The following is a 26,762-nucleotide window of genomic DNA, read 5'->3' on the forward strand; positions in this document are numbered from 1 at the left end:
CTTTGGCCATCCCTTCCCCACACTGTGCCCCACTGCTTTTGTACTCCTTTCCTTACCCTAACAATAAGGGATGTGGGGTGATGGCCCCCATTTATTTTGGAATCTGGAGAGAGCCAAGGGAAACCAAGAGATGAAATCCAGCCCTGGAGAAGCAAAGTGAGGAACCCCACAGGAACACAGGCTGAAAGCAACAGGGCCCAGGAACAAAGGACCAGCAGACACAGCCATGTGCCTTCCCAGTTGACAGAGCTGTTCTGGATGGCATTAACTTTCTTGAGGGAAGGTAAACTCTTGTTGATGTCTTACTTTGGACATTTTCTTGGCGCTAGAACTGTAAACTTGTAACTTATTAAATTCCTTGTTTGTGGAGCATTCTACACTTTTCAAGATAGGTTTACATATACTACCTTATTTGATTATCTCCTGAAGAGTTATTTTTATTGGATTGATACATAAATACAGGCAGTCTATTATCAATTTTCTCTAGTCTATCTTATCTGGCTCAACTAAATTAAATTTATTTAATCTTAGGCATATCAGAAAGAAAAAAGGAAGTCTAATTATTAAGTTTGTGGATAAATTTCAAACAGATTCAATCCCCTTGTCCTCCCAACCCTGGCCCCACAGTGGAACACAGAGAACTGGCACATGCTTCCTTAGGATGGACATTGCTTACACCTGATGAACTATGGGTGGCTCTTCTCGGACCATGACTCGTCTGCACAGGCCCTGTATTCCCTGCTCTGGAATTTAAGATTAGAGCCTGGACTTAATCTTAACGTGATGGAAGAATAGTGTAGTGGCTCTGGGCTGATTGAGTAGTGTCTTCTCTACCTATCCCAACTCCTGTCTTGGCTATTGGCTCTGCTTATCTTATACAACAATTTAATTAGAAAATGCTTCTAGTTATATTGTATTTCTTTGGATTTGTAATGTATTTTGAAGGAGAACATATCATTATCTGAATCCAAACATTAGTGTGGACTTGGCTTGTGTTTTTTTTCCAGAGGGAGACAAAATCTGAAGGAAAATATTTGATACACAATGTGAAACTGCTTCTTTTTTAATCCTAGCCCCCAGTTTAATGGCAAACTAGATGCTAAAAATCCACTGCACTCTTGACAACTCTTACTTAGTGTTCTAGTTTGCTAGCTGCCAGAATGCAACACACCAGAGATGGATTGGCTTTTAATAAAAGGGGATTTATTTTGTTGGTTCTTCCGAGGAAAGGCAGCTAACTTTCCACTGAGGTTCTTTCTTACGTGGAAGGCACAAGATGGTCTCTGCTGGTCTTCTCTCCAGGCCCCTGGGTTCCAACAATTTTCCCGGGGGTGACTTCTTTCTGCATCTCCAAAGGCCTGGGCTGAGCTGCTAGCGCTGAGATGAGGAATGCTGAGCTGCTTAGGCTGTGCTACATTGCGCTCTCTCATTTAAGCACCAGCCAATTAAGTCAAACATCACTCATTGCAGTAGACATGCCTCCTAGCCGACTGCAGATGTAATTAGCAACAGATGAGGTTCACATACCATTGGCTTGTGTCCACAGCAACAGAACTAGGTATACTCACCTGGCCAAGTTGACAACTGAATCTAACTAACACACTTAGTTTGAAAGATGAAGGAAAGTATTTTTGGTTTTAACTCACAGATGTGGAAATTGAGAAAAAAGAACATGGATTTTCAACATCTACCCATGGTCACCTACCTAGTAAGGAGGAAGACCTGGAGTTAAAGAGATATCAGTTCTCTCTACTCCTTTTCCAGTGTACTCTCTGTTGCATCCTACTTCCAAGGAGGTTGGACAAGGATATAGTCCAATTTCACAGCTGTGGGCATCTCTTAAAGAGCATTCTGGATTCATTTTGTCTTCAACTACACTTAGAAAGAGGAATTGATCCCTCTCAACTTTCATATACTTATACATAATCTTATATGTGCTGGTTGGGGATACATCATCTCAATCTGTACAACTGTCAGGACCTGTCTTGGCTTCCTATCATCTCCCACAGTGGTAATCCCAGCAAAGTAGTATGCAAAGAACAATTTAGGTTTGGTAAATTGCAACTCCAACATCATTCCTTCTTTCAAAATAATGAACAGGGAAGTTTGGTACCCTGACTGCAGTAAATTTAGGACAGTTTAAAAGATGAGGCAATTTCTTATAAATCTTATAAGATTTCAAATTTAAATTATTCTTCCCAGTCAGAGAAAACACCTGCAGCTTTGATAAAACAGTAGGAACAGTGGGAAAACCCTTTGTCCCAGGCACTCATAAAGGGCATCATTATTTATACATTTACTGGACATACTCTAGTCACTTTCATATCTCCTTGAAGAATTAGGGAAACTCACTGATTTCCATGTTTCTGGAGTGGAATCCTGAGGACATAACTACAAGTAGCAGCTAATATTTAAAAACAAAAAAAATCAAACTAGGAATGTTAATTTTCATTGTCATTACTATGGCTCCAACTGCAGTAATAAGTCAAGAGGCTCTTGGCAAAAATGATAACAATGGTGATGCAAGTTCACACTCCCTGTAAAATGGAAAGCAAAAAGACATGCCTTTCTAAATATATATTTTTTAAGTTAGAGAAGTTGTGCACTTATAGAACAATCATGCAGAAAATAGAATTCCCATATTATCTCCACCTCCATTATTAACACTATGCATTAGTGTGGTACATTTGTTAAAATTGATGAAAGAATATTTTTATAATTGAACTATTAACTATAGTCTGTGGTTTATATTAGGGTTCACTCTTTGTGTTGTATAGTCATGTGGTCTTTTAAAATACATTTTTTTTGTAATGGATATACAATGTAAAATTTAACCCTTTAACAATGCTCAAATATATAATTCAGTGGTGCTAATTACATCCACAATGTTGTACTACCATGACCATATTCCATTACCAAAACTTTTTCATCACCATCAACAGAAATTCTGTACTAATTACCTTTAACTCCCCATTCCTGACCCCTATGCCAGCCCCTGGTATCCTGTATTCTTGTTCCTGATTCTGAGTTTGCTTATTCTAATTATTTCATATGGCTTCACAAGGGAATTTTATGAAACATTTCAAGAAAAGCTAACCCAATTTTGCTTAAACTCTTCCAGAAAATTGAAGAATTGCCTACTTATTCTACAAAGCAAACATCACCTTGACAATAAAGCCAGATAAAGATGTCACAAGAAAAGAAAATTAAAGACCAATATCTCTTGAATACAGATGCAATATACTAGCAAACCAAATCCTAAGAGCATAATAAAGAATTCTACACTGTGATCATGTGGGATTTATCTCTGTTAGGCAAAGTTGGTTCAGCATAAAAAAAAGAAATCTAATACACCACATTAACAGAATGAAGGGAAAAAAGCCACATGATCATCTCAATTGATGGACAAAGGCATTTGACAAATACAGTACCCTTTCTTTGTAAAAATACTCAGAACAGTAGGAATAGAAGGAAAGTTCCTCAACACAGCAAAGGGCATATATGAAAAGCCCATAGCTAACATCATCTTTAATGATGAAAGACTGAAAGCTTTACCTCTGAGATTAGGAACAAGACAAAGATGCCCACTATCCCCACTGTTATTCACCATCATAATGGAAGTTCTTTTGAGAGCTATTTGGCAAGAAAAAGAAATAAAGCCATCCAAGTTGGAAAGAAAGAAGTAAAACTTTCCCTATTTCCAGATGATATGATATTTTGGGTCTATAACCCAAATAATTGAAAGCAGGGACTCAAACAGGTATTTGTACAGTGATGTTCACAGGAGCTTTATTCATGATTGCCAAAAGTTGGAAGTGATCCAAGTGTCCATCAGCTGATGGATGGGTAAGCAAAATGTGGTATATAAATTCAATGGGATATTATTCAGCTATGAAAAAGGAATGAAGTCCTGTAACATGCTATAACCTGGATGAACTTTGAAGACATCTCGTTGAGTGAAATAATCCAGACACAAAAAGACATATATTGTATGATCTCACTGTTTTGAAACAATTAGAATAAACAAACTCTTAGAGCCAGAATCTAGGTTATCACAGGGGATGGCAGAGAGGGTAGAGGAAGGAATAGGGAATGGCACTTTGTTAATTACCTAACAGCACTGAAAGATAGGTCTGAATGTGAGTGAAAGGGAAAATGTTAGGTTGTATATATTGTGTTCTAGTTTGAAAGCTGCCAAAACGCAATACACCGGAAACAGGAACAGCTTTTAAAAAGGAGAATGTATTAAGTGACTAGTTTACAGTTTTAAGGCCTTGAAAATGTCCCTATTAAAGTAAGGATATAGAAATGTCCAATCTAAGGCATCCAGGAAAAGATACGTTGGTTCAAGAATGATGACGTTCAGGGTTTCTCTTTCAACTGGAAAGGCACATGGCAAACATGGTGATGTCTGCTAGCTTCCTCTTTAGGCTTCTTGTTTCATGAAACTCCCCCAGGGGCATTTTCCTTCTTTTCCAAAAGTCTCTGGCTGTGTGGGCTCTCATGGTTGTTGTTGCTCTCTCCAAAATGTTTTCTCCTTTAAAGGATTCCAGTAAACTAATCCAGCCCCACTTGGAATGGGTGGAGTCACATCTTCCTCTAATCAAAGGCTAATACCCACAATTGAGTGTGTCACATCTCTGAGGAGATAATCTACTCAGGTTTCCAATTTACAGTGCTGAATAGGGATTAAACGAAAGGGCTGCCTCCAGGAGATGGGTCAGGATTAAAACATGGCTTTTCTAGGGTAATAATCTTTCAAACAGGCACCTATGATAACAGAATAAAACTTTAAAATAAATCCATGGAACTGCATTACGCAGTGAACCCTAAGTTAAACTATGGACTTTAATTAATAGTAAATTATAAAAATGTGCTATCATCAGTTGTAAAAAAATGTTCCGTACCTATGCAAATTGTTGGCAGTGGGGTGGCATATGGAATCTTATATTTTATGCATGATTGTGCCATAACCTCACAACTTCTCTAATTAAAAAACAAAAAATTAAACAAACAAAACACCCAAATCAGGTCCTGAGGATGCTTCCCTACATTTTCTTCCAGGACTTTTATACTTCTGGTTTTATATTTAGGTCTTGATCCATTTTAAATTAATTTTTGTGCATGGTGTGAGGTAGGGGTCCCCCTTCATTCTTTTGCATATGGATATCCAGTTTTCCCAGCAACACTCATTGAACAGACTATTCTTTCACACCCAAGTGGACTAGGCACCCTCATCAAATATAAATTGGTCATAGATGTGGGACCCTATGTTCTACTGGCCTATATACTTTTTCTACTGCCATACCAAGCTGTTTTGACTACTGTAGCTTTGTAGTGAGTTTTAAGATCAATTAGTGTGAGTCCTCTGACTATTTTTCTTTTTTTTGTTTGTTTTGTTTTGTTCTGTTTTTTAGTTTAGTTTTGTTTTTTTTTTTTGCCTATTTGGCACTCCTTACCCTTCTAAAGAAATTTGATGATTGGCTTTTCCATTTGTGCAAAGGAGGTTGTTGGAATTTTGTTTGGGACTGCATTGAATCTATAAATCACTTTCAGTAGAATTGACATCTTAATCATATTTAGTCTTCCAATCCATGAATGTCCTTCCATTTACTTAGTCCTTCTTTGATTTCTTCTAGCAATGCTTTCTGTTTTTCCATGTATATGTCCTTTACATTCTTGGTTTAATTTATTCCTAGATATAGTATTCTTGAGTTTGCTATTGTAAATGAATTTTTTCTCCTTAATTTCCTCGTCAGATTGTTCATCACTGGTATATAGAAACACTACTGATTTTTGCATGTTGATTTTGTGCCCTGTCACTTTGTTGAATTTGTTTATTAGCTCTAGGACCTTTGTTGTAGATTTTTCAGGACTCCTATATATAGGCTCATGTCTTTTATAAATAGGGAAAGTTTTATTTCCTCCTTTCTAATTTGGATGCATTTTTTTTTTGAGTAAGTTCTGCTTTTTTTTTATTAATTAAAGAGAAAAAGAATTAACACAACATTTAGAAATCATTCCATTCTACATATGCAATCAGTAATTCTTAACATCATCACATAGAGGCATGATCATCATTTCTTAGTACATTTGCATCGATTTAGGAAAAGAACTAGCAAAACAACAGAAAAAGATATAGAATGTTAATATAGAGCAAAAAATAAAAATAATAATAATAAAAATAAAAAAAGAAAAGGAAAAAGAAAAAAACAAAAGACACAAACAAACAAACAGACAAACAAAACAAAAACTATAGCTCAGATGCAGCTTCATTAAGTGTTTTAACACAATTACATTACAATTGGTTTTATTGTGCTGTCCATTTTTGAGTTTTTGTATCTAGTCCTGTTGCACAGTCTGTATCCCTTCAGCTCCAATTACCCATTATCTCACCCTGTTTCTAACTCCTGCTGGTCTCTGTTACCAATGACATATTCCAAGTTTATTCTCGAATGTCCGTTCACATCAGTGGGACCATACAGTATTTGTCCTTTAGTTTTTGGCTAGACGCACTCAGCATAATGTTCTCTAGATCCATCCATGTTATTACATGCTTCATAAGTTTATTCTGTCTTAAAGCTGCATAATATTCCATAGTATGTATATACCACAGTTTGTTTAGCCACTCGTCTGTTGATGACATTTTGCCTGTTTCCATCTCTTTGCAATTGTAAATAATGCTGCTATAAACATTGGTGTGCAAATGTCCGTTTGTGTCTTTGCCCTTAAGTCCTTTGAGTAGATACCTAGCAATGGTATTGCTGGGTCGTATGGCAATTCTATATTCAGCTTTTTGAGGAACTGCCAAACTGCCTTCCACAGTGGTTGCACCATTTGACATTCCCACCAACAGTGGATAAGTGTGCCTCTTTCTCCACATCCTCTCCAGCACTTGTTATTTTCTGTTTTGTTGATAATGGCCATTCTGGTGGGTGTGAGATGATATCTCATTGTGGTTTTGATTTGCATTTCTCTAATGGCCAGGGACATTGAGCATCTCTTCATGTGCCTTTTGGCCATTTGTATTTCCTCTTCTGAGAGGTGTCTGTTCAAGTCTTTTTTCCATTTTGTAATTGGGTTGGCTGTCTTTTTGTTGTTGAGTTGAACAATCTCTTTATAAATTCTGGATACTAGACCTTTATCTGATATGTCATTTCCAAATATTGTCTCCCATTGTGTAGGCTGTCTTTCTACTTTCTTGATGAAGTTCTTTGATGCACAAAAGTGTTTAATTTTGAGGAGTTCCCATTTATTTATTTCCTTCTTCAGTGCTCTTGCTTTAGGTTTAAGGTCCATAAAACCACCTCCAATTGTAAGTTTCATAAGATATCTCCCTATATTTTCCTCTAACTGTTTTATGGTCTTAGACCTAATGTTTAGATCTTTGATTCATTTTGAGTTGACTTTTGTATAGGGTGTTAGATACGGGTCCTCTTTCATTGTTTTGCATATGGATATCCAGTTCTCTAGGCACCATTTATTGAAGAGACTGTTCTGTTCCAGGTGAGTTGGCTTGACTGCCTTATCAAAAATCAAAAATGTCCATAGATGAGAGGGTCTATATCTGAGCACTCTATTCGATTCCATTGGTCGATATATCTATCTTTATGCCAATACCATGCTGTTTTGACCACTGTGGCTTCATAATATGCCTTAAAGTCCGGCAGCGTGAGACCTCCAGCTTCATTTTTTTTCCTCAAGATGCTTTTAGCCATTCGGGGCACCCTGCCCTTCCAGATAAATTTGCTTATTGGTTTTTCTATTTCTGAAAAATAAGTTGTTGGGATTTTGATTGGTATTGCATTGAATCTGTAAATCAATTTAGGTAGGATTGACATCTTAACTATATTTAGTCTTCCAATCCATGAACACGGTATGCCCTTCCATCTATTTAGGTCTTCTGTGATTTCTTTTAATAGTTTTTTGTAGTTTTCTTTGTATAGGTTTTTTGTCTCTTTAGTTAAATTTATTCCTAGGTATTTTATTCTTTTAGTTGCAATTGTAAATGGAATTCGTTTCTTGATTTCCCCCTCAGCTTGTTCATTACTAGTGTATAAAAATGCTACAGATTTTTGAATGTTGATCTTGTAACCTGCTACTTTGCTGTACTCATTTATTAGCTCTAGTAGTTTTGTTGTGGATTTTTCCAGGTTTTTGACGTATAATATCATATCGTCTGCAAACAGTGATAGTTTTACTTCTTCCTTTCCAATCTTGATGCCTTGTAGTTCTTTTTCTTGTCTAATTGCTCTGGCTAGAACCTCCAACACGATGTTGAATAATAGTGGTGATAGTGGACATCCTTGTCTTGTTCCTGATCTTAGGGGGAAAGTTTTCAATTTTTCCCCATTGAGGATGATATTAGCTGTGGGTTTTTCATATATTCCCTCTATCATTTTAAGGAAGTTCCCTTGTATTCCTATCTTTTGAAGTGTTTTCAACAGGAAAGGATGTTGAATCTTGTCAAATGCCTTCTCTGCATCAATTGAGATGATCATGTGATTTTTCTGCTTTGATTTGTTGATGTGGTGTATTACATTAATTGATTTTCTTATGTTGAACCATCCTTGCATACCTGGGATGAATCCTACTTGGTCATGATATATAAGTCTTTTAATGTGTTGTTGGATTCGATTTGCTAGAATTTTGTTGAGGATTTTTGCATCTGTATTCATTAGAGAGATTGGTCTGTAGTTTTCTTTTTTTGTAATATCTTTGCCTGGTTTTGGTATGAGGGTGATGTTGGCTTATAGAATGAATTAGGTAGCTTTCCCTCCACTTCAATTTTTTTGAAGAGTTTGAGGAGAGTTGGTACTAATTCTTTCTGGACTGTTTGATAGAATTCACATGTGAAGCCATCTGGTCCTGGACTTTTCTTTTTAGGAAGCTTTTGAATGAGCGATTCAATTTCTTTACTTGTGATTGGTTTGTTGAGGTCATCTATTTCTTCTTGAGTCAAAGTTGGTTGTTCATGTCTTTCCAGGAACCCGTCCATTTCATCTAAATTGTTGTATTTATTAGCGTAAAGTTGTTCATAGTATCCTGTTATTACCTCCTTTATTTCTGTGAGGTCAGTGGTTATGTCTCCTCTTCCATTTCTGATCTTATTTATTTGCATCCTCTCTCTTCTTCTTTTTGTCAATCTTGCTAAGGGCCCATCAATCTTATTGATTTTCTCATATAACCAAGTTCTGGTCTAATTGATTTTCTCTATTGTTTTCATGCTCTCTATTTCATTTATTTCTGCTCTAATCTTTGTTATTTCTTTCCTTTTGCTTGCTTTGGAGTTAGTTTGCTGTTCTTTCTCCAGTTCTTCCAAGTGGACAGTTAATTCCTGAATTTTTGCCTTTTCTTCTTTTCTGATATAGGCATTTAGGGCAATAAATTTCCCTCTTAGCACTGCCTTTGCTGCGTCCCATAGGTTTTGATATGTTGTGTTTTCGTTTTCATTCGCCTCGAGATATTTACTAATTTCTCTTGCAATTTCTTCCTTGACCCACTTGTTGTTTAAGAGTGTTGTTGAGCCTCCACACATTTGTGAATTTTCTGGCACTCTGCCTATTATTGATTTCCAACTCCATCCTTTATGATCCGAGAAAGTGTTGTGTATGATTTCAATCTTTTTAAATTTGTTAAGACTTGCTTTGTGACCCAGCATATGGTCTATGTTTGAGAATGATCCATGAGCACTTGAGAAAAAGGTGTATCCTGCTGTTGTGGGATGTAATGTCCTATAAATGTCTGTTAAGTCTAGCTCATTTATTGTAATATTCAAATTCTCTATTTCTTTATTGATCCTCTGTCTAGATGTTCTGTCCATTGATGAGAGTGGTGAATTGAAGTCTCCAACTATTATGGTATATGAGTCTATTTCCCTTTTCAGTGTTTGCAGTGTATTCCTCACATATTTTGGGGCATTCTGGTTCTGTGCATAAATATTTATGATTGTTATGTCTTCTTGTTTAATTGTTCCTTTTATTAGTAGATAGTGTACTTCTTTGTCTCTTTTAACTGTTTTACATTTGAAGTCTAATTTGTTGGATATGAGTATAGCTACTCCTGCTCTTTTCTGGTTGTTATTTGCATGAAATATCTTTTCCCAAGCTTTCACTTTCAACCTATGTTTATCTTTGGGTCTAAGATGTGTTTCCTGTAGACAACATATAGAAGGATCCTGTTTTTTAATCCATTCTGCCAGTCTATGTCTTTTGATTGGAGAATTCAGTCCATTAACATTTAGTGTTATTACTGTTTGGATAATATTTTCCTCTAACATTTTGCCTTTTGTATTATATATATCATATCTGATTTTCCTTCTTTCTACACTCTTCTCCATACCTCTCTCTTCTGTCTTTTTGTATCTGACTCTAGTGCTCCCTTTAGTATTTCTTGCAGAGCTGGTCTCTTGGTCACAAATTCTCTCAGTGACTGTTTGTCTGAAAATGTTTTAATTTCTCCCTCATTTTTGAAGGACAATTTTGCTGGATATAGAAGTCTTGGTTGGCAGTTTTTCTCTTTTAGTAATTTAAATATATCATCCCACTGTCTTCTAGCTTCCATGGTTTCTGCTGAGAAATCTACACATAGTCTTATTGGGTTTCCCTTGTATGTGATGGATTGTTTTTCTCTTGCTGCTTTCAAGATCCTCTCTTTCTCTTTGACCTCTGACATTCTAACTAGTAAGTGTTTTGGAGAACGCCTATTTGGGTCTATTCTCTTTGGGGTGCACTGCACTTCTTGGATCTGTAATTTTATGTCTTTCATAAGAGTTGGGAAATTTTCAGTGATAATTTCTTCCATTAGTTTTTCTCCTCCTTTTCCCTCTCTTCTCCTTCTGGGACACCCACAACATGTATATTTGTGCGCTTCATATTGTCATTCAGTTCCCTGATCCCCTGTTCAAATTCTTCCATTCTCTTCCCTATAGTTTCTGTTTCTTTTTGGAATTCAGATGTTCCACCCTCCAATTCACTAATTCTAACTTCTGTCTCTTTAAATCTACCATTGTAGGTATCCATTGTTTTTTTCCATCTTTTCTACTTTGTCCTTCACTCCCATAAGTTCTGTGATTTGTTTTTTCAGTTTTTCTATTTCTTCTTTTTGTTCAGCCCATGTCTTCTTCATGTCCTCCCTCAATTTATTGATTTGGTTTTTGAAGAGGTTTTCCATTTCTGTTTGTATATTCAGCATTAGTTGTCTCAGCTCCTGTATCTCATTTGAACTATTGGTTTGTTCCTTTGACTGGGCCATATCCTCAATTTTCTGAGCATGATCCATTATCTTCTGCTGGCGTCTGGGCATTTAATCAGATTTCCCTGGGTGTGGGACTCAGCAGGTTGAAAGATTTTTCTGTCAAATCTCTGGGCTCTGTTTTTCTTATCCTACCCAGTAGGTGGCGCTCGTGGTGCTCGTCTGTCTGCGGGTCCCACCAGTAAAAGATGCTGTGGTTCCTTTAACTTTGGAAAACTCTCGCTGTAGGGGAGGGTCGCCAGCTGAAGTGGCTTGGGGGAGTGCCAATCCAAATCTCCCAGCCGGCCCGGGAATCCGCGCTTGGGGAGGGTCGCCAGCCTCCGCGGCTTGGGGAGTGCCTGTCCAAATTTCCCAGCCGGCCCGGGGCGCTAAGCGTGGCGGGGGGGCCTGGCCGCATCGGCTTGGGGGAGTGCCTATCCACCATTCCCAGCCGGACCGGGAAGCCACGTGTTTGGAAGAGACCCCGGTCGCCGGTCTCCGCGGCTTGGCGGATCTTCTATCCAATTCTCCCAGCTGGTCCGGGGGGTTGTGTGTGGGGGTGGGCGCCAGCCGCTGCGGCTTGAGGGGAATCGCCTGTCCAATTCTCCCAGCCGGTCTAGGAAGGAGGGAGGGAGGGACTCTGGCCGCCTGCCGCCCCGGCCCGGGGAAGTGCACGCCCCTCGGCGATCTCACCGCAGCGGGTTCTCCCAGCCAGTCAGCTGTTCCAGAATGGGGTACACTGTCTTCTTGGTCTCTGTCGTGGCTCCGGGAGCTGTTCTGTACCATTTCTACTTCCCTAGCAGCTGTTCTGGAGGAGGAACTAGGACCCGCGCGTCTTACTAAGCTGCCATCTTCTCCGGAAGTTCAATTTGGATGCATTTTATTTCTATCTCTTGCCTAATTGCTCTGGTTAGAACTTCAGTACAATGGTGAATAACAGTGATGACAGTGGGCATCCTTGTCTTGCTCCAGATCTTAAAAGCTTTCAGTCTCTCACCACTGAGTATGATCAGAGGTGTGGTTTTTTGATATATGCTCTTCATCATGTGAGGAAGTTTCCTTCTATTCGTAGTATTCAAAGTATTTTATTAAGAAGGATTTTCCTTTAAATGTTTGGTAGAATTCACTATGAAGCCATCTGCTCCTGGGCTTTTCCCTATTGGGAGGTTTTTGATTACTAATTTTTTTTTTTTTTTTTTTTGGTATGCTGTATGGCAGGGGTCACATTTTATTCTTTTTCCATGTGAGTATCCTGTTATTGCAGAACCATTTGTTGAATTTTGTTTTGTTTTGTTTTGCTTGTTTGTTCGATTATTATTATTTTTTTTGGTTGGGGGGAGAGGAGTCCATGGGCTGGGAATTGAACCTGAGTCTCCCACATGGCAGGTGAGAATTCTACCACTGAACTATCCTTGCACCCCCTTTGATTACTACTGTAATCTCATGTAATTAGTCTGTTGAGATCTATTTCTTCTAGAGTCACTCTAAGTTGTTTGTGTACTTTTAAAGAACTTGTTCATTTCATTTAGGTTGTCTAATTTGTTGGCATACAGTTGTCAGAGTATCTTCTATAATCTTTTTTTATTTCTGTGGAGTCAGTAGTCATGTCCCCCTTCATTTCTGATTTTAATTACTTGCATCTTCTCTTTTTTTGTTTTGTCAGTCTTGATAAATGTTGTCAATTTTATTGACCTTTTCAAATAACTAATTTTTGGTTTTGTTAATTCTGTCTCTCCCTTTTTCATCCTCTATTTCATTTATTTCTGATCCAACTTGTTACTTTCTCCTTCTACTTACTTTGGGATTAGTTTGCTGTTCTTTTTTTATTTCCTCCATTTGTGCAGCTAAATTTCTGATTTGAACTTTCTTCTTTTTTTTTAATGTAAGCAATTAAAGCTATAAACTTTTCTCTGAGCACAGCCTTTGCTTTGTCCTGTAAGTTCTAATATACTGTTTTCATTTTCATTCATCTCAAGGTATTTCCTGATTTCTCTTGTGATTTCTTCTTTGACACATTGATTAAGAGTGTGTTCTTAAACTTCCGTATGGTTGTGGATTTTCCAGTTCTCCATCTGTTATTGATTTCTAGCTTCATTCCACTGTGGTCAGAGAAGGTCCTTTGCATAATTTCAATCTTTCTAAATTTATCGAGACTTGTTTTATAACCTAACATATGGTTTATATCCTGGAAAATTATCCATGAGCTCTTGAGAATAATATGTATCCTCTTTGGGGGTGCAGTGTTCTGTATATATCTTTTAGGTCTAATACCCTAGGAGTTAAGATTGTATTTTCATGTTTCAGGTGAAAATCTGATGTTCAGAGAATAAGAAAATTTCCCATTGTCACACACAGAGTAGAGACAGCTTGGATAGGATCCCAGGGCTGCCTGCCTCCTCAGCCTTCTCTCATACAGAACTGGCTAGTGGGGTCCCATGTAAAATGAAAATGCAGCCCCCTTATTAAAAAAATAAGACTCTCTAGGAAGCAAAAGCAGAGCATTAAACCAAGTGCAGGGCCCTTCTGAGGGTGGGACCTTATGTGAAAGTGAAGGTATCACATCCAAGAAGTGGGACCTCCCTCAAGTTTCAATGCCTTCCAAAGTACAGGTCTGAAAGGGGTGGAAACGCTAGGAGGGGATGCTTCTTATTGATCTTGGCACAATGGATGTCTATGCCAACTGTTTTGGTTTGCTAAAGCTGCCAGAATGCAATACATTAGAAATGGGCTGGCTTTTAAAAAGGGAATTTATTAAGTTGTAAGCTTACAATTCTCAGGCCATAAAAATGTCCAAACTAAGGCATCCAGAAATGATACTGTGCTGGTTTGAAAGGATGTATGTCCCCTAGAAAAGCCATGTTTTAATCAAAATCCCATTTCGTAAAGGCAGAATAATCCCTATTCAATACTGTATGTTTGAAACTATAATTAGATCATCTCCCTGGAGATGTGATTTGATCAAAAGTGGTTGTTAAACTGGATTAGGTGACGACATGTCTCCACCCATCTGGGTGGGTCTTGATAAGTTTCTGGAGTCCTATAAAAGAGGAAACATTTTGGAGAATGAGAGATTTGGAGAGAGCAGAGAATGCTGCAGCACCATGAAGCAGAGAGTCTGCGATCCAGCGACCTTTAGAGACGAAGAAGGAAAACGCCTCCCGGGGAGCTTCAAGAAACCGGAAGCCAGGAGAGAAAGCTAGCAGATGATGCTGTGTTGGCCATGTGCCCTTCCAGCTGAGAGAGAAGCCCTGACTGTGTTTGCCATGTGCCTTCTCACTTGACAGAGAAACCCGGAACTTCATTGGCCTTTTTGAACCAAGGTATCCTTCCTTGGATGCCTTTGATTGGACATTTCTATTGACTGTTGCAATTGGGACATTTTCTCGGCTTAGAACCATAAACTAGCAACTTATTAAATTCCCCTTTTAAAAAGCTATTCTGTTTCTGGTATATTGCATTCGGCAGCTAGCAAACTAGATCAGATTTCTTGACTCAAGAAAGGCTGATGGGTCCAGAACACCTCTGTCAGCTGGGAAGGCATGTGGCTGGGGTTTGCAGAGGTCTTTGCCTTCTAGTTTCAAACAGCTTCCCCAGGGATATTTACTTTCTGTACATCCAAACATCTGGGTCTCGTATTCACTCTGAATTTTCTTCAAAATGTTTCTCCTTTTAAAAGACTCCAGTAAACTAATCAAGACCTACCTTGAATGGGCAGAGTTACATCTCCATCTAATCAAAAGGTCACACCCAGAATTGGGTGTGTCACATCTCCATGAAACAATCCAATCAAAGGGTTTCTACCCTACAAATATTGAATCAGGATTAAAAGAAACGTGGCTGCCTCCACAAGATCAGATCAGGAAAAGACTTGGATTTCCTGGGGTACATAACAGCTTCAAACTGGCACACCGACATTAAAAGGTTACTTTCGGTTACTTCATTTCTGAAAGCATTACTAATTTTCTTGGCAGTCTGCGTGCCTTTGCTTCTGACAAATAACTCAAAGGCATCTGTGGAAACAAAACAAACACATAAGCATAGAAAGACAGGCTGCCAGTCTCTTGATACATGACTGACAATGCCCTGTTTATTTTTTTAAGCAAAATATAAGAACACAATGGTTTTTTTTTTCTTTGCCAGTTTCCTCTTTGGGGTATCTTCAAAATTTCATTCCTTTCCTTCTTTACACTAGCTCCTTATCTATCTTTGTTCCCTAATTAAACTGAATTTTTTTTGTCCCTCACCCTTTCACTGCTTCACTTCTCCTAACTTGAGCTGAATTAAAGATAATTCTTGATTACCAGAAGGTGCTAGGACTACCTTAATTCTTGCTCTGTTCCCTGTCAAGTTAGCTTAAATCAACAGGCATTGTGGTTCTACTTGGGGAAAAATTTGACAAGTCTCCCAACTTCAGGATCTGTGGTTTTCTCAACCTTAGAGCCTGAAAAGATTAGGAGATGTGGTTTTTAACTTCCCATTGTGAACTAGCCTTCCATTTGGATCACATCTTGTTCCATAAATTCCTTTTATTTGTCAATCAAAGAGCTCAGTGTCCTTAAGTTGTTCCCCTTTGGGGGTCTCAAACTACTTGAGTCAATCCCTTTTCAAGATAAGTGTTAGGTTAAATATGGTAAATTCACTCAACTGCAATGTTAGTACAATTTCACTTCCCTCTTCAACTCTTACTTCCCAAATGCTGTCACAGGCTTTTATCTTGCCATTAGTTTTATGAGAGGGAAGCAACACATATCAACTCAATGGCCTAACGAGTCTTAAAATCAGCTACTTTCTCTGCCCCTAGGAAGGTATCAGGTTTTTCTTCTTTAAGGGCTGACTCCACAAATAGTTGGTAGTTAGAAAAACAAGTAAATGATGGATACCTATTTTTAAATTCCAATGATTTAGCATTTGTTCCTGGTAACCACACTTTAATTTCCTAGGTACTAAAACAAATACCATACAAGGGATTGGCCTAACAACAGGAATTTATTGGTTCAGTTTCAGAGGCTAGAAGGCTTGCTTCTTCGAAGCCAGGGTATCTCTGGCTAGCTGGCAATTTTTGAGGTTCCTTGGCTTTCCCATCACATGGCAATACACACTGATATCTTCTCCTAACTCTTCTGGGTTCCATTGACTTCCTGCTGCTCTCCATGGCTTCTGTCTCTGTGGCCTTTTTTTTAAAAGACCTCTGGTAATAGGATTAAGATTCATCCTGATTCAGTTACTTAAGTGAAGTAACCTCATTGAAAGGCTCTATTTACAATGGATTCACAACCACAGGAATGGATTAAGAACATGTCTTTCTCGGGTACGTAACACAGGCTACCACACCACATGCCAACATAACCATTAATTTGACTGGAGATTTGCTTAACTTCTCCTTCAAACTCCATGTATGCTCTGACTTCAATTTATTGCTCTGGCAACAAGGGCAGTCACTAAGAGTCTAACCAAGTTCCCTTGCATTTTTTCTATGCTCTCTGTATTAGTTAGCTATAGCTGCAAAATGAATTATCCCCACAATTGGCAGCATAAAACAATAAACCTTACTTCACACAGTTTGTGTGGGTCAGGAAGTTGCAGACAGCTTGGTCAAGTGGTTCTGGCTTGGGATCTCTCAGTGAGGTTGCAATCAAGATGTTGACCAGGACTGCAGTCATTGGAAGACTTGACTGGGGTTGGAGTAATATGCTTCCAAGATGGTTCTTCACCTGTTGGCATACTGAAACTGGCTGTTGGATTAATGTCCTCCTACATTAATCATAGGACTGTTTCTGTGTCCTCACAACATGACTATCTCCAGAACGACTGATACAATATAGAGCAAGGAAGAAGCTGCAAAGTCTTTTATGACCCATAATTTCTGTAGCCAAACACCATCATTTCTAAAAAATTCTATGGGTAACGCACATCAGCCCTGCTCAGTGTGGGACAGGACTACACAAGGGCATGATAACAGGAGCTCAGAAGCTAGGTACCACATTCATCATGTAACTGTCATATAGGAAATGGAAATTCCACAAATGAGGAATGTGACTAATCTAGACACCGAAAAGGGATATTCCTCATTATTTCTTATTGAATTTGCATTCTTTTTTATACATTTGTCTTTTGAAATTTTGTTCCAAAAATCACTAAGGATCTGATAAGCTCTGCCACAGTGATGAAGATTTCTTTCTAGACAAGGCTCGTGTATCTGTGATATGCCAAGCAAAGTTTGCTTTTCCGGGCTCTACATTCTTTGATATACTCCTATGTGCACTACTGAGCAAAGCCCTACATTCAGACTGAAAGCAAGAGCTTAGATTCTGTCCTAGGATAGCTGCTGAAAGACTTAAGATGGCTGGGAAAGACCAGGTCATATTTGCATTTTATTAGGATCATTCTGTTGCCTGTGCACAGGATGGACTGGTGGTAGGGAGGGAGGGAGAGCAATGCTGGAGACAGAGAAACCTGCTAAGAGGATATTTCAGATAGTCCCTAGATGGGCCTGAGTCATAAAGTTTTACAGTTCTCAGAATGTGCAGTAGGATCCCAGTTTCAATAACCTGAAGGTAGGTGAATCGATCACTCCTGACCAGTGGTGTACTGGTAAATGAAAAAAGGCCCTAATTTGCAGCATTTGCCAATTTATGCACAAATATGCCCATCACAGCCAATTTCAAACTACAATGTGATGTCACTAAATAGGAAATTGGGAAGAGTTGTGCACCATCAAGCCTTTACCAGCTGGCTCCAGCCCTCCACTGGTAACTTCAAGCTCTTAAAGCAGAAGTGGGCTAGGATCAGATTTGCAGGTCAAGTACGTAGGGAACCACACAAGCAGAAGCCCTGGTCCACGTGACTAGGAAGGTAAAGGCAGGTTAGCAGTGGGAGGGAGGCCTTGAAGGAACCATCACCACCCACAGGTCCTGGGGTTAAAACCCTTCCCCAACTATAAGATGATCTTCAAAGAGTGAGGGTAAGAAAAAGGGTACGGGAAAGAGGCAAAATTATGTAAAAATTCAAGTGGTTGCCTTGATTTATTTACTAGAAGTATCCTTTCAAACCGTCGAGTGAATCCTGAGCAACAGCCACTAAATATAATGCAGCTAAATTATTACTAATGCCTTTTTCTCTTAGTGAGAAACTACGATCTCTACCTTTTACTATAAAGCAAAACAGGATTCTGGGAAGCAAAGACCACACAAATATCATTGAAACTCCTGCTAACAGGTCTACTCGCATTGGGTTTTTCAAACAAAATTAGGAAAACTGTCTCTCCTTTCCTCCTCTTCCACTGTCTTCCTTCCCCAAAATTTACAAAATTTTTTTTTAACAGAAGTCAGGAAAGTTGTCATGTTTTCAAATAAAATACAACAAACAAACCCAAACCTCAATTAACAGCAGATTTGGATTTGAGTAATAGGCAGGCTACAGATGTGCTTCATCTCCTGAGTTCCACAATCCTGCAGTGAGGGTTAAAGGGCTCTGGTGTGCTGTGGCACTGACATGGAAAAACCTTCCTGGGCTGGACGATGGTGAGATACCTAGCAGGTTGAGGGAGGATAACCTTCTCCTGGAAAGGTTCCTCCAATGCAGGGGTGGGGAAGGGATAGCCCCCTTGGGCTAACTTATCAGTATGCAAGAGGATTTAAGATATTGCTGGTCAACAGAAATAGAAGAGCTAATCCATTTAAATCCCAAGGAGCCCTGTGGTTCTATACCTTTGATTTACATCTCTTCTACAGGGACCTTTCCTTTAGAGCTTTTCAGGACTGAAGATGTGACACAAACTCTTCAAAATCCCTTCTGAAAGAGCTGTTATAAAATATTTTAGAGACAATTTAGACTCCAAGTTTTAAGTTTTTTTTTTTTAATGAAAATGAAGATAAGTGAGATCAGGAGAAATAAGGAAGCAAAAATGGAACTGATAAACTGAACATACATGAATTTATGCCATTCTTTGGTCACTGCTGTTAGAATGTCTACTTAACAAACCTAATCTGGGGTTCTAAACACTCAGAAGAACTTTATCTCAGCATTTCTCTTTCTTATGGCCTACCCTGTTCCTGGACATGAAGAGCAACAGTGAGATTGTCTTTTGTTCAATCTATAAACATTTAAGAAACACTTCTCAAAATATTTCACATTAAAGCACCAAGAACAGAATAGAAAATGAAGATAGAATAGAAACAGAAACTTGTAAAAATACTTCTTTTAATAAACATTAAGAAGTAGAGTCAGTTTAATCGAGGCTTTATATTTTAGTTTACAACAAACATATATCCTTTATATTGTACATTTACAAATAAAGTTAAACCAGACTTTTTTTTTCTTCCATGGCTGGATAAGCCAAATATGGTGCATCATATCACATTTAAGGTTGTTTTCCAAGTTGGCCTCTGTAAAAGGCCTTTAACAACAACAACAAAAAAGATATCCCCCATCATAATAACTGATGAGTATTCAAAAGTGATTAAAAAAATTGTAAATACCTGCTGTCCATTGATGGCTCTGAAAAAACAACTACTTACTGATAGCAAATATACATATTAAAGGAAAAAGAGAAAAATGGAAACAGTTGTTTCTTTTGCCTCATGAATCCATAATAAATACTAATTTGAGGTCACAGATTATGAAGCGAAAAGATTCTTGTAGGAATAGCTTAATGTTTCTAATTATGATCCCATGGATTAAAAACTGTCCAGTATTTTAATAGTTAGGATTATTTTTCTTTTTTATACAAAGAAATGGGGAATGGTGGAAACCTTTCCTAGAAAAAGTTTAATGAGAATAGGGATTGAAATTAATTAGCAGAGAGGAGAATTAAAACATTAATCTCAAAATTTCAACTTGTCATTGTCTTGGAATGATCAAGACTTGGCTATATCTAAGAAGAGTTCAGTGGATCAGAACTGAAATAAATCAGAAGCTATAACTAAAAACCATAGACTTGCATGCTTTCTACTGATGGCATTTAAAAATTATACAATTGGATTTATTTGTTATATACATAAACTAGAGTTGGAATTAAAAAAACAAAATCTTACCATACATACACATAAATACCAGAATGGTAATCAGATTTGCAAAGGAGGCATATTAATCTGTTTATCATGCAACTAGCATTTTGTAAAATCTGTAGTGGTTAATAGAACAAAATCTTTATGAGCATGGTACTAACATGTAGCAAATTACCAATTTAAAAAGCAGCTCAAATTTAAAAGACCCAGTATCCTTGAACTTCTAAGCTTTCAACTTAGTGTTAACATGATTTCCTCTAATTGGTACCTTATTAGTAGAGAGATTTAAAAACTCCTCTGTTCTCAGTACATCAACCATATTTTCAGAGGTGGAAATGGAAAATGCTAATTTCTCTACCACTTTTATCCTTTCTCATGATTCTTACAGAATATATAATTACAGCATCTCAGCTATGGCAGATGCTCAAAAGAGTCAATAAATTGAAGTGAAATGAATTTCTAGTGGTCGGGATATTGTGTTGTACAATAAACCTGATGCCAGAAAGCCATGTCTCTGATTGACATATATTTCTGGATCAATGATTGAGAAGGTGTAAGGTCAGCTGCCCAAAGAAGTCAAATTGTCCCCTAAGTGTCATGTAACAGCTGATTTTCCCTATTAGATTAAACTTTGTTAGTGGATGTAACCAGATCTCATAATTTTCATGGATCTATGGTACCTAGTAAAATGTCATAGTAAAATGCTGGGCAGAGATATGAACTTAATGAAATAATCAGTGATGGGGCAGGAAGTGAATCAAGGGTTAATGCGGTCATGGTGACCTTATGTCTTAGTTCATTCATCACTCAAAAGGCAGCACTGTGAATCTCTGATGCTGTCATTATTACTGTGCAACAGACTCTGATTCCCTACTACTATGGTAAAAGAAAATAAATCACTGGGGCCCCTTTCTTTCTTTCTCTTACCAAGTAAGAGACTGTATGTTGGCATGAATACAGCTTCGTGGATAGAATCTGGAAAAAAAGGTTTTTCTGCTTCAGAAAAAGTATCAATCCATCACATGAAAAATTTCAACTTCAATAATACAATTTATAGAATCATCAATTTTTAAAATGATGTTAAATATTATCCATAACTAATAGATAGTAAAAATGTTAGGCTATTCCCTGACATAACTTAAAATTCATTTTATTTTTAAACATAGGTATGAGGTAGAAGATAAGGAACTCATAAAAGAAAGGAGTTGTCAAAATACCTAAGCCTATCAATATAATTTTTCCTCAGAGAGGAGAAAGTAAAGTTATAGACTTAAGTTAGTAGCTAACAACGGTTAAAATATAACCCTTACCTGAAAGAAATTTCTTGTATGTAAAATTGCTTTTTTCCCAGTTTAAGGTATTACAGAAAAAAAAGCAATATACAGTCTGATATATTCATAAAGATTGCAAACAACAGCCTCTCTTAGCCATCATTTTTTAAACTATACTATGTTGTGCTAAATCACCTTAATTGAAACATAGGTCTTTTCCACTTAACTGATCAAATATTAGTATGGAGATTAAAATCTTTCCAGTGTAATAAGCAAGATAAAAGGAATGATTCACATTTAAAATAATGTATTTTTCATAAAAACTAGCAGCATTTCATTCTACCAGAACATACAAACTGGGTTTCATTGACAGGTTAGGAACAAGAGAAAATTTGGGTCAAAATAGCTCCTTGCAAGGTGTGGTGCACAAGGGGAGTATGAGGCTACCTGAAGAGATTTCTTTAACAATTAATCTCCCCATTAGGTGGTATGTGAGACTACTGGAATGTCGATTTCAATGGCAGAAAGGCGAGAGCGTGCTGAATAGGGCTGGGAGTAGGAGTGCATAGTGGGAGGGTGGGAATACAGTGGTTGCCAGAAAGGTGAAGGCAGAGATTTGCATGCGCAATACCAAATAAATAGTAGAAGGGACGTCATAAACAGACCCCCAGCACTAGCAATAGTGACATACACTGCATAGTCAAATGTAAAGACTGGCTCAAACTTCTTGTTCAGATGTGTGTTATAAAAGATGACCCAGATGGATGGGGAGAGGCTCACACTACCTGCCAGGAAGAACAGCAAACCGGCCACCAGGTGGCAGCCTGCACTATTGACCAGACACCTGGCCAGTTTGATGTTGGGCACCGAGGACCTGAAGGCTGTGTTACACATTCCAATCAGGCAGAGCAGCAGGGCGCCCATTGCGATAAGAATGCTGAGCGGCAGGGCAAACTGGAGGACCCGTAGGTCCAGCTGGTCAACTGATGAGTACCAAGTCGTGTCATACATCAGGCAATCACTGCTCCCGTCGTATCGGGCACACTTCACCCACAGGCCTGTGTAAACGGTCAGGTTCTTCTCGTTTCTGTTGAATGTGATCAATCTCAATTTTCTCCAGTTGGGAAGCAGAGTTCCTGCAAAGAGTCCTGCCACAGAGGCGATTCCACACAGGAAGGAGAGAACTGTGGCTGCATGGACATCCCGACAGCCCATCGCAAGCAGGCTTGTCAGCACCGTTAGTCAAACTAGAGGTAACACAGAAGAGAACAAATCATGTGGGAGCAATAGGAAAGCAGAGGAGGTAGAGGTGGTACCTATTAGCCATATAATTAACGATGAAATGTCAATGTAAAGAGAAATTCTCTCTATGTACAATACAAATGTATATAAATGCATGTGAGTGTGACCTCTGAGCACAGGTGTACACGCACACTCGGCTATCACTGACTAGATCAGGTAGCAACTAAAGCCATAAGCTAGGTAGGGTCATGGCTATTTTTCTTCACAGCTAATGAGAGGAACAACACAAATAATTTCAAATTCTCTTAATATTATATCTAAAATTCTCTTGCTTGTAAATAATCATTTAGCACACATGTATTACTTTTTTGTGTCAGATACTCAAATATATAGCAAGAGTCAAGGCACTCATTAACCATCAGTAAACCACAAACAACATATATTTATCCACAAATGCTCATGCAAAAGCCAAATGAGACTAGCATGCAGCCAAAGTAAAGTGAGCTCATAAAAGACAAAGGTGAGGGGAGAGAAGCTCTACAGGACAGGAGAGTGGTTGAGAACAGATGCAGCTATACTGCTTAGGTTTTAATCCGCACTTCCTCATTTAGTAGCTGAGTAACTTCTCTGTGCCTCATTTTCCACATCTGCAAAATGGGTAAATAGTGCCTACCTCACAGGGCTGTTTATGCATTTAATGAGCTAATGTAAAATGTTTAGAACAGGTCTGGTAAGTGTTATGCAAATGTTAATCAGTGCTTAGCATTCAGCTCAGAGCTTGGCATCCTGGAGAAGTTCAACGAACACTTGCAGAATGAGTGTTAAATAAGAAGAAGCAAACTGATCTCGGTCCTATATTCCAGGCACTATGGAAAAAGATATAAATGGACTAATTTCCAATAAATTAGTCAAATGAAAAGATGGAAAGAACAAAGGCCGCTGAAATTCAATCCTGCTCAACTTCAAGTTTCCTGGCTGATTCAAGAAAAGCCCAGTTCTTTTCAGGGAAATTTATAGCACTTGTTGATTATTACACTATTAGTGTTCATATACAATGAATACAGAGATTTTTCAAGTACAGAAAACCCATCTCTATTAATGCTATTATAAGGAAAAGAAAATCAGTACTTAGGCCTTTATTTCAACCCAAACTAAAAGCTGAAAGCTTTTAGGCCTCACCCCCTTCCTCTTCTCTGTGTGCCCCACATCTGGGTTATATGTACAGATATGCAGGCTTTGCTGTTTTCATCTGGGAGGCAGTTTGGTATTGGGCCCAAGAGACTGAAGACCCAAATGACAGACATAACTTACTTCTTACAAACTGGACAAGTCATCCACCTCCTCTGAACCTTAAATTTCTCATGTGTAAAATGTCTCACATGAAGATACCATGAAGAATAAAGCCCTTTGTAAACCAGAAAATAGTCAGAAATGTATGTTGTAATGATTACCACTGGTTTAAATTGACCTTCTTCAGCTATGAACTGCTTTTCTCCTAGACTCTCAGCAAACAACTACAGATGATTATAGTCAAATAGCAATGACACAGAATTTTTTTCACTATTGACCATATCAAATTGTCTCAATACAAGTACGCCACATTTGTCATTTGACTAGCTGTTCTACAGTGGCTTTCAGAGAAGCAGATGGATACAATTTAGTATGCAATTAAAGGGTACCAAACATATCCTTTTGAATAAGAATATTTTCAAAGGGGTGTCTTTCCTGTGGTTTTGAACAGAGTTCAAAGAAATCTGGAGAATGGACAGTGGTTAAGTACTTTAGGAATTTACTAAGCCATTATTATGTATCTTTTCAGGGATAATTCAAAGGAATAGCTATTTGAGAAATGTCTAAGGGCTGCTGGATTCTGGATAGAAACATTGGCAGTACCTTCTATCTATAATTTGGGTTTTGATAGAAACTATAAGTCATCAATTACTGTCCTCACAAGGAAAGGTATGTCCTCACCTTTATTTTGCTAAAGGAGAAAAAGTGTCATTATTGGCTGACATATAGCCAATATGTCAGAGAAGGGATATAAGATATAATCTAGGGATGTACTTACACTTTCAGGTATCTGATAACTGTAAAATAACTTTAATCAACGTAGAAGAAATTTAAGTGTATGTTTGAATTCACAGTAGAGATGATCTAGACCTAATGGAAAACGAGAAATGTCCTTAAGTCAATATCGTATTTCTCTAAAAATCTATTTGAATTTACATATAATTAGAATAAATAGCAATCACCTAAAACCGTTAAAATGTTACACCAAAAAAGGCAGAGCAGTAAGTTTAAAAAAGACAAAAACAAACAAACAACCAAAAGACACTTTATTCTTAAAACCACATATTGTGTGTATGTAGGATACAGAAGGAAAAAAGTCAACTCTCATTTTGTGATTGGAGAAGATAGGTGCAATAAAGATAAAAATCACATTGCTGTCTTGGAAATAAATTATTAATAGTTAATGAATTTTGGCCCTTTTCAGAATTATAGTGAAAGAATAAAGAGGGCTAAGGAAGTAGTAGACAGTACCTTGGAAGCAAAAGAAATTCATTATGTTTCTTTTAATCTTTTAAAAGAATAACAACAAAAAAACCCTGGCAAAATTGTTCTCCCTTTTGTATCCTAAAATTTGGAATTAGAATGCTTTGCTGAACTTATTCACCTGGCATTTTAAGAGGTTTCCAATATGTCTTTTTAAAACATCAACACCTTCCTCTTCAGATACTATATAACTATAACAGGAAGGATGAGAATGAAAACTCGTAAACGCCTTGAAGCTTCCTGGATTAAGGTATTTATCACTAGCATGGACGAGATTTCAATTAAGTTTTTTCCCCGAATGTATAAATTGGTATCAAACATTGGTTCAGCCAAAAAGTCAGAGAAAATCGTGTCACAAAAATACAACAGGATCTCTGGACAATCATGTTAAGAGAGGGCCACCAGGCCTGGCCTTTCTGTAACGTGGTGAAGCCTGCAACATAGAATCAGGGCTTCAGAGAAATGCAAACCAAGCTTTCAGAACAACTACCATCCTCCCTCTCCTTCCCTCCCCTTCCCTCCTCCTCTTAAAACTGCGTCCTTAAGAACACCAGAGCTAACGGGAGAAAAAAAAGAAAAAAACAAAAAAACCGAAAACAAGCTTTCCTAGTTAGAGCCAATAGAAAAAGACCGTATCAGTGACTGTAACGCTCTTACAGCAAGCCCATCCCCGCAGAGCTGAGTGGGTTCGAACAGGGAGCAGGTCATCATTATACAACCAGTATCAGCTGGTTATTCAAAAATAGCAACTTGCAGCTCCACACAGTAATCCTCTGTCAACCAAGCCCAAGCCTTTGGCTGCTCCGGCAAGCCAAGTTCGACAATTTCCATACTTTTAAGTATAAAATAATTTTTAAAACGTTATCTGATAACTCTTCACTCAATTCTCACGTCCCCAAATGTGATCAGTAATTTTCAACTTTCCTGGCTCCCAGCGACTTAGCACTTTTACATAAAATTCTTAAGTACTTATTCAAGAGACTCAGAAATCGGAACATTTTGACCACACCTACCTGCTTCTCACATCCAAGACATTTTAGTCGCCCACACTGAGAACCCTGCCGGAGCGTCTCCCTCTCAGCGTCCCAGGAAGTCTGTTCTCGGCGGACCGGAGGCTTCTGGGAGCGTAGTCGTGTTCTCCCGCGACCCTAAACGAGAATGCCTCGGGAGACTACAACTCCCAGAATGCACCCGGCCGGGGCTGCAGGCAAGGTCCTGTGACTCCCGCCCGCGCTCTTCCTTACTTCTCTTCAGGTTTTAAATCAGTATGAAAAATAAATAAATAGATAAATAAATAAAAGAAAGGCTTGACGAAACAAAACTAAAAATGGTTTTGACTTAGGTACCCAAGGAGATATTTCCCATTAAATGTGATTTTCCCGTAAGAAAGTTTGCTAGGAGAAATTCTTAAATCCGGACTTCTTTTCCCCCAAAAGATTTACCCAGGCACAGCAAGGAT

General features: G+C 38.1%; 1 protein-coding gene across 2 annotated transcripts; it reads right to left on the reverse strand.

The window, feature by feature from the left end:
* Positions 1-18,453: 18,453 nt before the first annotated feature.
* On the reverse strand, positions 18,454-26,439 carry CLDN12 (claudin 12). 2 transcript variants are annotated; one of them, XM_077124717.1, is made up of 3 exons: positions 26,317-26,439; positions 24,819-24,910; positions 18,454-22,755 (listed from the first exon to the last, which is right to left on the reverse strand). In XM_077124717.1, the coding sequence occupies exon 3, from the start codon at positions 22,721-22,723 to the stop codon at positions 21,989-21,991; it is 735 nt and encodes a 244-aa protein (XP_076980832.1). In that variant the 5' UTR covers positions 22,724-22,755; positions 24,819-24,910; positions 26,317-26,439; the 3' UTR covers positions 18,454-21,988. The 2 variants fall into 2 exon arrangements, with proteins under 2 accessions (XP_076980832.1, XP_076981556.1); XM_077125441.1 differs by lacking the exon at positions 24,819-24,910 and having other exon boundaries at positions 26,317-26,430.
* Between the last annotated feature and the right edge of the window lie 323 nt (positions 26,440-26,762).

Source organism: Tamandua tetradactyla, chromosome 1 (genome assembly GCF_023851605.1).
Source record: "Tamandua tetradactyla isolate mTamTet1 chromosome 1, mTamTet1.pri, whole genome shotgun sequence".
Classification (NCBI taxonomy): domain Eukaryota; kingdom Metazoa; phylum Chordata; class Mammalia; order Pilosa; family Myrmecophagidae; genus Tamandua; species Tamandua tetradactyla.